The 12,853-nt window shown below is 47.9% G+C and overlaps 3 protein-coding genes across 3 annotated transcripts; 1 reads left to right on the plus strand and 2 right to left on the minus strand.

Annotated features, from left to right (window-relative positions):
* Positions 1-687: 687 nt before the first annotated feature.
* F5147DRAFT_182915 (helix-loop-helix DNA-binding domain-containing protein) lies at positions 688-3,088 on the plus strand. The gene is made up of 4 exons (XM_041428444.1): positions 688-1,855; positions 1,953-2,153; positions 2,203-2,318; positions 2,519-3,088. The coding sequence occupies exons 1-4, from the start codon at positions 736-738 to the stop codon at positions 2,882-2,884; spliced, it is 1,803 nt and encodes a 600-aa protein (XP_041298790.1). The 5' UTR covers positions 688-735; the 3' UTR covers positions 2,885-3,088.
* A 1,372-nt stretch (positions 3,089-4,460) lies between these two features.
* F5147DRAFT_800686 (major facilitator superfamily domain-containing protein) lies at positions 4,461-7,608 on the minus strand (the record flags this gene model as incomplete). The annotated part of the gene is made up of 14 exons (XM_041443271.1): positions 7,110-7,608; positions 7,023-7,049; positions 6,943-6,971; positions 6,838-6,886; positions 6,710-6,793; positions 6,574-6,658; positions 6,174-6,523; positions 6,026-6,122; positions 5,785-5,977; positions 5,678-5,735; positions 5,589-5,620; positions 5,519-5,536; positions 5,399-5,466; positions 4,461-4,685 (listed from the first exon to the last, which is right to left on the minus strand). The coding sequence occupies exons 1-14, from the start codon at positions 7,265-7,267 to the stop codon at positions 4,461-4,463; spliced, it is 1,473 nt and encodes a 490-aa protein (XP_041298791.1). The 5' UTR covers positions 7,268-7,608.
* Positions 7,609-8,558: 950 nt separating this feature from the next.
* F5147DRAFT_182988 (major facilitator superfamily domain-containing protein) lies at positions 8,559-10,978 on the minus strand. The gene is made up of 14 exons (XM_041428445.1): positions 10,672-10,978; positions 10,589-10,615; positions 10,509-10,537; positions 10,408-10,456; positions 10,280-10,357; positions 10,147-10,231; positions 9,740-10,095; positions 9,581-9,677; positions 9,340-9,532; positions 9,233-9,290; positions 9,151-9,182; positions 9,080-9,097; positions 8,962-9,029; positions 8,559-8,904 (listed from the first exon to the last, which is right to left on the minus strand). Exons 1-14 carry the CDS (start codon positions 10,833-10,835, stop codon positions 8,800-8,802), a joined length of 1,359 nt encoding a protein of 452 aa, XP_041298792.1. The 5' UTR covers positions 10,836-10,978; the 3' UTR covers positions 8,559-8,799.
* Between the last annotated feature and the right edge of the window lie 1,875 nt (positions 10,979-12,853).

The following is a 12,853-nucleotide window of genomic DNA, read 5'->3' on the forward strand; positions in this document are numbered from 1 at the left end:
TATATGACGTTTCGATCAGATTTGAGGGTGAGGAACTTGTAGTGTAGGTGGCATTGCGCTCGCACGTAAGACTGATTTAGCTTCGTACCGATAGGTCCTGGGCTAGGCGAAATTGTGATCTAGAGAGTATACATAAGTAGGTGGTTCTAGGGTGATCAAGGAAGTCGAGGGTGGCCTGAGGTTAACTAAAAAACGGGCCTTGGGTCTATTGTTTGCAGTTTATTTTGTGTTGCATGAAAACTGTCCGAGGAGTGGGTCTAGTGTTGTGAAATTTGGCTTTGTGTTCTGTCAAGTGAAATATCGGGCGCCATCGCGGAGATTGACGAGTCGGAGGATGTAGTAAACTCAAAGTGTGTCGCGATGGGGGTTTACATTGCACGTCGTGTGTCAAGGAACCTTAATGATTAGAGTAAGGTGGCGATCTTGGACAGTCGCGGGAGAAGATATGGTGATGTACATTGGTGTAGGGTTGGGAGGAGAGATTGACGGTGCCGAGGGCTACGAGGGATCGGGGGCAGTAGGGCCTGAGAGAGACAAACCTAAGGATAGAATGAAGATGTAATAAGAATTGTTTTTATTTATTTGTTTTAATATTTTGTACCTGTTCCCATACTCGGACCGAGACCCCGAATTGAGCGAGAAATAGATCAAAGTGATAATAAAGTGAAGTATTATAGACTGACAGATCGAAATCACATAGTATCCACATCTTCCACTTTGTATCCTCATCCTCTCATGTCCAGCTATAGTACAACAACAGTAAGACAAGAAGGTTTTCAGCTTCCTTCACCTGCACACACCGTTTCCTCCCTGTCAGAGACGCCTACCTCACCCCCTCCAACCTCTCCCAACAATCTTTTCATGCCACCAAACCTATCTTTTCTTCCTGACTCATTTCGTAAATTTCCAAGCGCTGCTCAAGCTCATTCTCATCATCAACCTGCAACACCAAGTAGTGCCATCGACTTCGCCGACGATCTTGCAACACTCATCGACTCGCACCCGCACCATGCATCGCACGAACGCAGTACATATGATGCAGACCCGTACCGTCACAATATCTTTGATATCAGTGCTCCTACAACTACTAGCCATTACCGACCTCCATCATCAACCGATATCTATCCAAACAGCCAACAACAACATACCAATGATCTCCATTTTAACAGTACCCTTCCTGCCTTAAATAGCAGTATGCGGTACGAACCACACCCAGATCCGCCATCACATTTCGCGTACCGCCACACCCCATCCCCGCACAACCCCAACTCACCCAGCCGTAGCCGTTCACGCCCCCCAAGCATCGGCCCCACCCGAACCTCCCGCCGCGATCGCCGAGCTAATAGCATTAGTTCACATGTATCCGGCACTTCACCACCCCCACCCCCCCGTCCTCACGCCATAGTTATCCCCGGTAGGGGTGGTGGTTCAACAATGGGCGGGTTTTTTGTTCCCGGTCAAGGCGAATACTCGCTTCCCACACCCGACAGTCTCACTCATTCCTTTGGCGGGTTCCAGGGATATAATGCGGCAACCACTTCATACCCCACGCAACCCGGTTCATTTGCTTCGCAAAACAATGTGGCTGTAAATTATGGTAGTTTTAATGGCCGTACCGGAACTCCTAGCATGGGAATCAGTCCCAGTGAAGTCTCTACTTTGGGCATGCTTGGGAGCAGCACGACTTCTCCCCCTCCCTCTACCAAGGGAAAGCATGATGGCGATGGTCTATCAGAAAAGAGACGAAGAAGGCGGGAGAGTCATAATGCTGTTGAGAGAAGGCGGAGAGACAACATCAACGAAAGAATCGGCGAGCTAGCAGGGCTAATTCCAGGGGTGTTGTTTGAATGTGATGGTGGGTATTCCTTCCTTTTCGCGGTCCTCGGCCTCCCTTTCCTAATTTTAATTTTTCATTCTCGTTTTGAATCCTCGGATCTAACTCATAACCATAGCCCCACTCATTGCTCCAACATCCCCCACACTCCTCAGCGCAACTTCACCTACAGTGGAAAACAGCGATCTCTTCTCACTCCCCCTCCTCCCGGATGCAGCAAACTCTGATGAGGGTCTCGCTGACGTTCCTGAGCATGGGGTACCCGGCGCTCCCAACGGGAATGCTGTGAAAAAGGATCCAAGCGAAGATGGAGATGATGGTGCGTCTTTTGCGTGCTGTGGAAGGCACATTCTGACGTTCCTGAGCAGGCCGAGGTAATGCGAATGGTGGTGTGAATGGCGGTATCCCTACGAACGGGATCACTACCGCAAATGGCTCCGAACCGCAAATGATCAAGGCAAACAAGGGGATGATTTTGAGGAAGGTGGGCATCCTGATTTATCTATTTCTCTTGTTTTTATTTCTTGGCGGTTGGACGGTGCTTTTGCTTTGTATTGCCTATATGCGCTGTGTTGCACCATATACGCTCATTTGCTAGATACGCGCATCTATTTACTGCATATATGCGCCTTTCCTCGTGGTGATTCACTTGAAAATCGTTCAATTACTGACTCCGCTTCCCAGTCCGTGGAGTACATCCGTTATCTCCAACAGCTCGTCAGCGTCCAAGCTTCACGCGGCCGAGATCTCGAAGAGCGCAACCGCACTCTCGAGCGCGAATTGGCAGCAATCCGCGGAACCCCCACCCCCTCCTCCCGCTCTGCCTCAAACTCAAACTCTGCAGAATCATCCAGACTTTCCCTCGTATCGTCACAAACGTCCCTGCCACCCTCATGGGAAGCTGAGAGGAAGTGGGAGATGGACGTTGAGGATCGGGGCGAGGATGAAGAACGTGGTCGGGGGCGCGTGCGTGCGAGGAAAGAGGATGTTGGTTCAAAAATCCGGGAGGATGATGTGGTCATTGGGGAGGAGCGCAATATGGAGATATGACGGTCTCAGCTGGCAACATCGCAGACGCCTCGCATATCTACACCCATCAGCTCTGGCACATCCACTTCATCATGCTCATGCTCACGTCCCTTCATGACTGCACGATATTCTTTCATGTGTTTTTCCCGCGTTTTATCTGTCTTTTATCACCTGCCTCCCATGCACACTGTATCATTCATAGCCATGCTTTGGTTTCCTGTGTTATTTCTCCTTATTGGGTCTTTTCGTCGTTCTTGACTACATAACGCCTCCACCTCTTGAACTTTGCCCCATACGAGCGCAGGGGTCTGATGGAATTTCTACCCCGAACAGTGCCTTTTAGCTTTACCCACCCACCGCCGTCGCAATCGGGCAGCATGGCCCGGTGACGCTATTTTGGTATCTGCATTGCAACACCATTGAAGCCGATGCCTTTGCGTCTACCCACTCCCTCCCTCCAATATCCATCATCTATTGGAAGTTCTCTTCATTTTAGTTCCTCCATCCTCCATCCACCCACCATTTTATTCCTTCGCTCGCCATTCCACTCATCCGCCCACCAATTGGTGAACGCTTTCCTTCCTCCTTCCCGGTGCTCATATCATATCATAGCACTTACCATTTACCCATACATCCTCCACCGAAAATGTACCAATATATTTCTCTTCGAAACCAAGGCCAAGTCAGAGTCAGTATCTATCTATCGTCGTATCTACTGGCATTATCTGCGTCAGTATCAATATCAATAAAAAGGGATTTTATGCGTCTTTTGTGGATCTTGAGATTGTGGCTGAGGCATACTTCGTGGTGTGAGGCCTAGAGCGCTGTCGAGTGTGCGCGCCAGTGACCGATCAGAATGTAAAGACAAAAGTGGGGAATGCGATAGAATATATCAAGAGCACTCGGCAGCAGTACGAGCACCAATACTTGGAAAGATACATGTCAATTAATTCAACGACGAACAAGCCCTTATATACGTTCATCCGAGGTCCAGCCAGTATGTGCGTGACTTGAACACGTTCATACGTCTTCACCCACCTGACATGGGGGTGATGATCACCTGGCGCAGTTTTAACGCAATCTGGCGAGCACGAGGAGTCCGAGGATCGCTTGAACATGCGAGCACAGGTTACAGGTTAGTCTTGGCAGTGCGCAGGCTAGGCTCGCTCGGTTGTTGTTTGTTCTTATCCTGGAATCTAGCCGCATCGATTGATATTGGTTGATTACAATTGGATAGTATCTGATGCTCTTCTTGAACAAAGATCGGTGCACTCGACACTCAAGGTATCAGTTGGGTACCAGACGTATCGATATCGTCACCTCGTACGAGTATGCCACTTGTATCACTAGGCCATCAACAGGTACCATCGGATCGTGATCAATCAACAGTACGCACGATTCATCTCAGCGACTCCGATCTCACCAGCGATCATTATGAAGCAAAAAGCAACAGCCAGTGGCTGAGAGAACTATAATATGGCTCAAAGGACGCACCTGGGTGCTTCGATATCCCCTTGGAGTAGTAGTAGACCAATAAAAGAAAGACAAATGCTGTCCGAGTCGTTCCTTCCATGTGAGCGCCTGATATAGCGTGCGCTCAATCGATGAAACGCTCTTCTCCGACGCTCATCAAGTCCGTCCTCGGGCTATGACAGCGCGAGGCAAGGCTGTGAGCGGAGCAGAAGAGTGAAGCGGTATGCGTAGCTCCGCCGAATCTGGCACCCAGGGGCGGAACAACGCGAGAAAGTGCCATGGCCGCTGGCAGGTCTTCCCACTCCATCAGATTACCGAAACTGTTGGCGCTTGCATTCAGGAGCTCCGGCTAGTTACCAGTGGCATAAGAATCCACCATCGATAATGAGGGAGTTTTCCCGTCCAATGTTGATAAAACGGCTGCAGAAGACGAAGACACCTCGGAAGTTCGGAACTCCTCCAGTTACTCTATGAATAGCGTGGTTGAAAGCTCAGAGCCGCGGTCTGGATGGTGCTTGACAAGAATAGTGATGTGCTCAGCCAAAACACTAAGTCTAGCTAGTGTCGTAAGTCGCCGGGCGAACGATAGTTGAGGTGTTGCTTCGTGGAACTACTCCGATTGGTGTGGTGTCTGTGCTGTTTTGAGGTCGAAAGGAAGTTTAAGTTATTGTTATTCTCAGCCAGGCTAATGTTAACCACGAGAGTCCCAAGTCCAACTGCGGATAAGACAAGATCGAAGATAAGATTGATCCTTATTGATCTAGGGGTTAATTCAACATCGTGTTATATAAGTAGACCATGGGCATCTATGTCCGCACACGTTTTCAATACATCTATCACATATCGCAAGATAGTCAGTGCTTATAAGTACATACCGGCCCCGACCAAAGACCTCACTAGTAGAGCAAATAGTTCGCCTGGTTCTGCGCCAAGCTATGGGTTATCTTTCCCGGTGCATTATCAAGCGCATTACCACTAACACCAAACCTCCAACAAGACATATGATCTTATCGCCACAAGACGCTCAGCAGGAGAAAAGCGAGGACGATCACGACTACTCACCCCACTGAAGAGCGACGGTATCAACCACCTATATTGAGGTGAAAGTAAAGCGCCTGCTATCGGGCCACCTGAAAACATTAATACAATGGGAGATAAAGACGCGGCAAAAAAAATACTCACTGAGTAATGCACCAAATGCTGAAATTCACAGTCTGTCAGGAATTACGAAACAGAGCTGACTGATACACACCGGTAAAAGTAAAACATATGCCCATCCGTGCCCTGTATAGGAGGTCGACATGATTGGCCAGACAATAATACGTGTAATATGCAACTAACCCTAGCTCCGACAAGTCGGGCGTCAAGATAGCCACCAGTGGGACCAACAGCGAGATGTCTTGGATCATTAGTGCCAAAAATTACACTAGCGGCAATGTGAAACATACAAGTTCCAGCAACGTAGCCATATGCAATGCCTATCCCAACCGCACCGAATATGTTATTCAGAGCTATCATAGACAAGATGATGACGCCGCATGCAGTAACAGATGCGATTGTCAAGTTCAACAATCCTGTGTACACTGCAATTATTCCTGCTGTGCAACGTCCAACGGCATTGGCAGCGTTCAAGATCGCAATCTAAATCGGGTTAAGAGTCGACAGAGAATAAGGAATTATTGAACATACCAAGTAGAACGAGAATTGTACGTCGATCCCATGTTTGATAGAGTCCAGTTGTAAGTAGTATGTAGGGAAGAAAAACCCGATCTGAGATAGTGTGGTACTAGGCGTAATCAGCTCCAAAGACTTCATGCGGATGCCAAAAAGAACTTACCCAGCGGTCATGAGGATGAAGGGGACATCACGAGAGCATTTTTGTGCCACTTTACTAAAACTGATAGTTGGTGTCGGCAGTGCTCTCGTACGCATGGACAAGCAGGCGATCAATAACAGGGCACTAACCAAACCTGCACTGGCACGGGCACCTCCCGCAAAGCCAACAGTACCATTCAAAAGGTGATTCAGCATGATCGAATGATTAATGCCACCCAGTGGTGAACCGGCCGCGACAAGAGCCATTACCAACGTGCGTCTTTTCGAGAAGTGCTGAGAGATGACCGCCATGGAGGGACCAAATGTTAGACCCACCCCCAGCCCGGTAAGGACACCTTGAAATATAAAGATCTAGTCACAAATATAGGTAGCCCACCGATGAGATCAGCAGGGCTGCTCACCATGTAGAATTGATCAGGCTTAGCGAAGGATAACGCAAACAGGGACAGAGATTGGAGCAACGAGCCCACGATCACCAAATGGTAGCTATCAGCAATCAGCGTGATGAACAACCGATTATGAATGTATGAAACTCACAACCACCCATTGTCGTATAGTCGACCAGAGATCAAGGTGCCACTGGCGGTTAGGAAGAAGCCCAATGCGCCAATCCATCTAACGCTGACTGAGATCATAAACATCAGAGTAAAAGTACATTCACTTACGATATTGTAGACGGTGGTTGGTTGGTTAGATAAATTCGTGTGTAAAAATCTTTCAAGTTTGTTTGTCCACCACGTACACAGCTGATCCCACTGCTGTGTACTTACCTTGGTAGACTCCAAAAGAGTTTAAGTATCTGTTTGAGAGCTATCAGCTGATGCCTCAATCGGACAGATTTAGGACCGACCCGTAGCCACAAAATTGTATCAAAAAACTAGGAAACATGGCGAATGTCAGGCGCACAACTTGTGAATACCATTCGAGAACATCTTACGATCCAAAAGCAGTTGCCCATGCTTGACGCCCGCCATCCGGAGGGCCAGAATCTGAACACAGTGTTGGGCAGTCAGGAAACTGTCTGGGTCCCAGCTCTTCCAGAACGTCTAACTTCTCGTCCGTGGTAACCTCATTGCGGAATTCGTCCTGTGCCATAGTCGGTATCGAAGAAAATGGCGGGTAAGTAATGTGTTATGCACAGGAGATGCAGGTATTCAGATTTATAGGGACAATATTGATTGTGACCCTGCAAGAGCGCTGTGCAACCCCATTCCAAAGGGGTTACTTGGTAAGAGGGTACGACAAGTCGTGGTCAAGTCATTGACGGCGGTCTAAATGCAGGTATAGAGTAATCCATAGTCTTGCAGGGTCCATCATTGTGATCATAGACACCTGACGGCATTATAACAGCTGTCTTGTCTGGAATATTTGAAGTAAGATTACCAACTGTCCGGCTTGTGTGGCCGACGGCGGATCCGAGGGAAATAAAATCCAATACTTGCCCTGTCGGGAGAGTGACCTAATCAGTTATACTAGGAATGAATGCCGACAACTTACCGAAGAAAAATAACGAAGAGAACAATAGAGAATATATGCCGAAACCAGGAAATATACACATTGAATACCATAAGGGGATACACAAACATGCAGAAAAAAACTATATAGAAATCAAATCGAAACCACACCCTTGATAGGATTTCCCTGGAGTGAGGTCACCAACATCGCTTGAGCCACAGTATGTTAGCATTAGCACATTTCCTGCCCTTGAATCATTTGTGAGCAATTCATACTCGTAAGGGAATGCACTCACCTGAGGGGAAGCGCAAGGTAATGCTACAACTTGCTCAAATGTTATTACTCAACTCAGAGATGAGGGCCCCGAGGCCACTGACGCGGACGCCCCATACGTTTGGCAAATGTGTGGGATAGAGATGAAAATGGCAGTTCTGTTCACGCGTTGCAAAGTTGCGGTAACGCATCCCCCAAATATTCTCGTAGATTGTCTATGGTAGTATAAACAAGCACAAAATGTCTCGTGGACTCAATGTGGGTTGTGGGTGATGCAAAATATAATTTCCCTTATACAAAGCCTTGGGTCCGTTCGCCGGAGGTCGAGAACACCGCGGGCTAGTCGTAGAACTTCGAGTCCGCCGGATCGGGGATTGCCTTTGCCCAGGTTGGCTTAACCTCAGCTTACCTTGACGGGTACTGCCAAATAGTGTATCTGGCGCGTGGGCTTGTCAGTTGTTGTAGGCATGAGGTGAGCGGAAATGGCGGTGAATCGTGATCGGTCGCGAAGTTGCAACTGCGTGGCCTACAACAAAAAATTAAGAGTAACATAGAATCTGGAAAAAGAGCTTACCAGCTGGGAATGTTGCCACACGATGATTCGTCGATGAATCTGATGATGGCTCACTTGTGCATGAGCCGACGTCGAAATGCAATTGCAATTGTTGCTCTAGGATATACAACGATAAATATAGCGGACTATGAAAAAATCGCACTCGGCATGACGGCAAATTGAACCATCAGGCCTAGGCAGTGGCAAATACGTATACAACCCATGTATTCAAAATGCGCGTAGGTGTACACTATAACATCGCGCCGACAGCACAAGGGTGAGTATGTTGAACAGACAAACAAATATCGGCCCGAAGGAAAAGCGCTCATAGAACACGTAGTTCACCTCATTTCCACGCGTTGTGGGTGGCTAGTGTCTCTTCCGTTTTTCGTCTGCGATATATCATCAAGCGCATCACCACAAACATGGAGCTTCCGACAAAACAGATGAGCTTATAACGGTAGATGAAAATTTCAGCATGATGCAGGAACAATGCAAAACTCCTCACCCCACTGAAGAGCGATGCTATCCACCACCTGTATTGAGAGGAAAGCAAAGCACCCGATATTGGGCCGCCTGAAAATATTAGCTCAATGACAAATAAAGACCGGAAAGCAACCACTCACCAAGTAATCCACCAAAGGCTAACCATTCGCGCATTGTTAGTAGTTCCAAGACACAGCCGGGTGCTACACACCAGTGAAAGCAAAACATATCCCAAATCGCGCTCTGCATATGAGGATTAACATCGCCAGACTGTACACGTAGAAGAAGCTAACCCTAGCTCGGACAAGTCGGGCGTAAACACAGTCACCAACGGTACCATCAACGCAACATCTTGGAAAGTCAGTGACAGGAGTTACACAAGCTGTGGTGCAGCACATACAAACTCCAGAAAAGTAGCCATATCCAAGCCCTAATACAACCACACCTACTACGTCGCTCAGCGCTATCATGCAAATGATCAGGGCACTGCATGCGAGAGTGGATACCATCGTGAAGTTTAATGCCCCTGTGTACGCTGCAATTATTCCTGCTGTGCAGCGGCCCACGACACAAGCAGCATTCATGATCACAAGCTAAAACGTGTTAGAAGTCAACTACGAAGAAGACATAATCAGACATACGGAATAGAACGAGAAATGGACGTCAATCCCATGTTTGATAGAGTCAAGTTGCAAGTAAAATATAGGGAAGTAATACCCGATCTGGAATATTGTTGACCTAGACACACTCAGCTGTGAATACTTCGAATTGAACTCGCGCAAGCGCCAAAAGCGACCTACCCCGCGGTTATGAGGATGAAGAAAACATCTCGAGAGCATTTCCGCACAGCTGCATTATAGCTTGTATTCGGTTTTGACATTGAGAGTGCTCTCGTGCGCATGGATAGGCAAGATATCAACAATAGAGCACTAACAAAACCTGCACTGGCACGGACACCTCGCTCAAAGCCAACAGTGCCGTTTAAAAGATGATTCAGCATGATCGGATGAACAACGGCACCCATTGGTGAACCGGACGCGACAAGAGACATCACCAACGTGCGTCTCTTGGAGAAGTGCTGAGAGATAACCGCCATGCAGGGACCATACGTTAGACCCATCCCAATCCCCGAAAGGATACCTTGAACAATGAAAATCTAGTCGTCACATATAGACAGCCCGTTCACAGAATCATCATGGCTGCTCACAAGGTAGAACTGACCAGGCTTTGCGAGAGATAACGCGAACAAGGATATTGACTGGAGGGCCGAGCCTACAATCATCAATTGGTAGCTATCAGAAGTTAGTGCCAAAAAAAACTACCAACATGTGGCAACTTACAACCATCCTCTGTCGTACAGCGGTCCTGAGATCAAGGTGATACTATCCGCCAGGAACGAGGTCAATGCACCAATCCATCTGACAGTGACTGAGACAACAGACTCCAGAGTGTAAGTGCGTTCACTTACGATATTGCGGACGGTGGTTGATTGGCCAGGTAAATTCGCGTGTAAAAATCTTAGTTCTTGTGTCAACCATGTGTATGATCAATCATATCACCGCTGCGCACCTTGATACACTCCATATGACGATACATATCTGTCAAAGTGCTGTGAAATATCGTCTCGAAAGAATGGTGCCAGAACGAACCCAAAACCGCAAAACTGTATCAAAAAACTGAGTGTCGTGAATGTGATATACGCATCTCACGAGCCTCGTTTGAGAGAACTTACCACCCGAAAACAGTTGCCCACGCCCAAAACCCGCCATCTGGAGGGTCAGATTCTGAAGGAAGTGGCGAGGAATTAGATGGATGCACATGTTCCAGTTCTTCCAGAGCATTCGACTTCTCGTGTCTCATGAGCGTATCACAAATTCTGGGCTGAGCCATAGACATCGAAGGAACTGGTGGGCGCGTAAAACATAATGTCGACAAATGTTGGGCTTGGGGATTATAAGCCAAGCTCGTCTTGCTGTCAGCGAAATCTCGAGCCGGAATGAAAGAACCAGATGGAGCCAATGTTGAGCCGTCTTCGTGTTTCGGGTGTGCCAAGGGCCCTAGCCCTCAGGCAAATCTTCGTGGCTAACACTCTGCATGAGTCTTGGTTCACTTTTCTAGAGATACTGACAGATATATGAAACGATCGACTTATCCGAGTCCAATAGAGTTTCGAGATTTTCTGTATGCGCGAAATAATTTATGTGGTCGTCGTGGCGCTGATGCAACCTAACTTGATTGGCCAGGGAGGTAGAAGGACCATTGTGGCATTGAACTTCTCAGGAGGCCGTCTTCGTTGTTTAGGGTGTGCTGGCGCAGCCAGTCTGTCCAGAGCGATCTACGAGTCTAAGACACCGCCATTCACAGAGACCACAGCTGCCAAATTTCGACAAAATCTAGAAAAAGTAAAACATATTGGAAAACGAGGACAATCAACGTCAGTAAACCAATGAGTCGTGGTAGGGTGCACCGTGTAGCGGGAAAAAGGTACGTAAAATATTGCTGCCGTCTTAATCTAGTAAATTTGGGGTCGTCTGATTTTGTACCACGACGAGTCGGACTCGGATTGGCTTGTTGCCGGCTTGAACTTCTGGGCCAGTTCCAACTTCCCTTCATAAAGGATCCCCATATGTCCTGCGTCGACGCAGATGAGAACGCTAAATCACGCCAACTGGAGTCACATCTGAATCAGAAGCGTACTAGACGACGAGTTGATCGCACCCTACCAATAGTTCGAATCGGAGCTCCGTTGTGGAGCTCTGGTTATGATAAAAGCTGAGTCCACTTCGATGATCGACATTCAAAATCAGGCTTCGGAGTTTACCGCCAATTGATTCAGCGTATTGGATAGCTCTACGTCGCAAGAGAATGAGGGAAAGACTGAACGGGAAATCATTAACCGTGTCGTGACTCGTCCGAGTCTACTTCGAGAAGGAATGTTGTCATTGTCGGCGGTATCGACACATCTCTCACTCTCGTGAACCGGAGTTCTGCTGCACTTAAGGCCCCCATGCCTCCAATTATTATTTCATTGCGTATCCCTCCTGCCTTTTTACCTGTACCACCGATGATCGCCTCACGCCTATGTGCACATAACGAATCACTTCACAGTATGGCGGCTTCCCGAGAATAACGATGCCGCGTTTTGATCCTATAGGTTCACAATTGGAGCATACGCATCTCTCAATTGACGTCCTCAAGCACGCCAATTACATATTTATTTCAAGTCTGTACGTATTATGGGTAACTGACGGAACGATTTTTAGCGGCTGTACACAATAAATCCCCATAATCTGGGGTGCAACTAGCCACCTCTGGACCCTCCCGAACCCAACCATTACTGGAACGAACCGTGGTTCGGCTCAACCGGGCGGCAGCAACATTAGCCTAGACTCGCCTAAAGTTAGTTATCCGCGTATCATTTATCTACTCTTTCTAAATATAGGCGAAGGTAGAAGAATACTGGCAGGACGAGCAATCTTGGACTAGCTTGGTAGCGATATCCCCCTAAAGTTTTCGTCTGCTCGTTAAAACCGCCGCCAACCTGTCTTCCTATAGCGCTTACAGGAATATATTCTCAGAGATACGACTGGATGCAGCCTGTAGTGGGTAAAAAGCATGTGGTTCAATCAGTGACGCGCGCTTGGACGCTGACACCCTTGACCCTGCCAGGATGCCCTGCAACCTCATACTAAAGGGACTGCTTGGCATTACATCGCTGACAGGTGTTAGCGAGTCATCTCGATGGGTGCCATATACTTATAAGAGTCTTGGACTGCAGGGTCTCATAGGGTTTGCGCCCTTGTGATCGGAGGATGGATACCTAATGACATGATAACAGTCACCTCGTCAGGGAAATTTAGTCAACTATTCGGCTTGCGTGATTGACACCGGGTTTGACCTTGGCTGGACGACTT

This window comes from Suillus discolor (genome assembly GCF_016758755.1).
Source record: "Suillus discolor strain FC423 chromosome Unknown F5147scaffold_3, whole genome shotgun sequence".
NCBI classification, from domain to species: Eukaryota; Fungi; Basidiomycota; class Agaricomycetes; order Boletales; family Suillaceae; genus Suillus; species Suillus discolor.

Coding starts and splice junctions, on each gene's coding strand:
- F5147DRAFT_182988 (XM_041428445.1), bottom strand. CDS start 10,835: ATGTCTATGGCTCAGCCCAGAATTTGTGATACGCTCATGAGACACGAG. Junction 10,096..10,146: donor AGCCTGGTCAGTTCTACCTT/GTGAGCAGCCAT, acceptor TGTGACGACTAG/ATTTTCATTGTTCAAGGTAT. Junction 8,905..8,961: donor TAGCATCGCTCTTCAGTGGG/GTGAGGAGTTTT, acceptor TACCGTTATAAG/CTCATCTGTTTTGTCGGAAG.
- F5147DRAFT_182915 (XM_041428444.1), top strand. CDS start 736: ATGTCCAGCTATAGTACAACAACAGTAAGACAAGAAGGTTTTCAGCTT. Junction 2,154..2,202: donor AAGCGAAGATGGAGATGATG/GTGCGTCTTTTG, acceptor GTTCCTGAGCAG/GCCGAGGTAATGCGAATGGT. Junction 2,319..2,518: donor AGGGGATGATTTTGAGGAAG/GTGGGCATCCTG, acceptor TCCGCTTCCCAG/TCCGTGGAGTACATCCGTTA.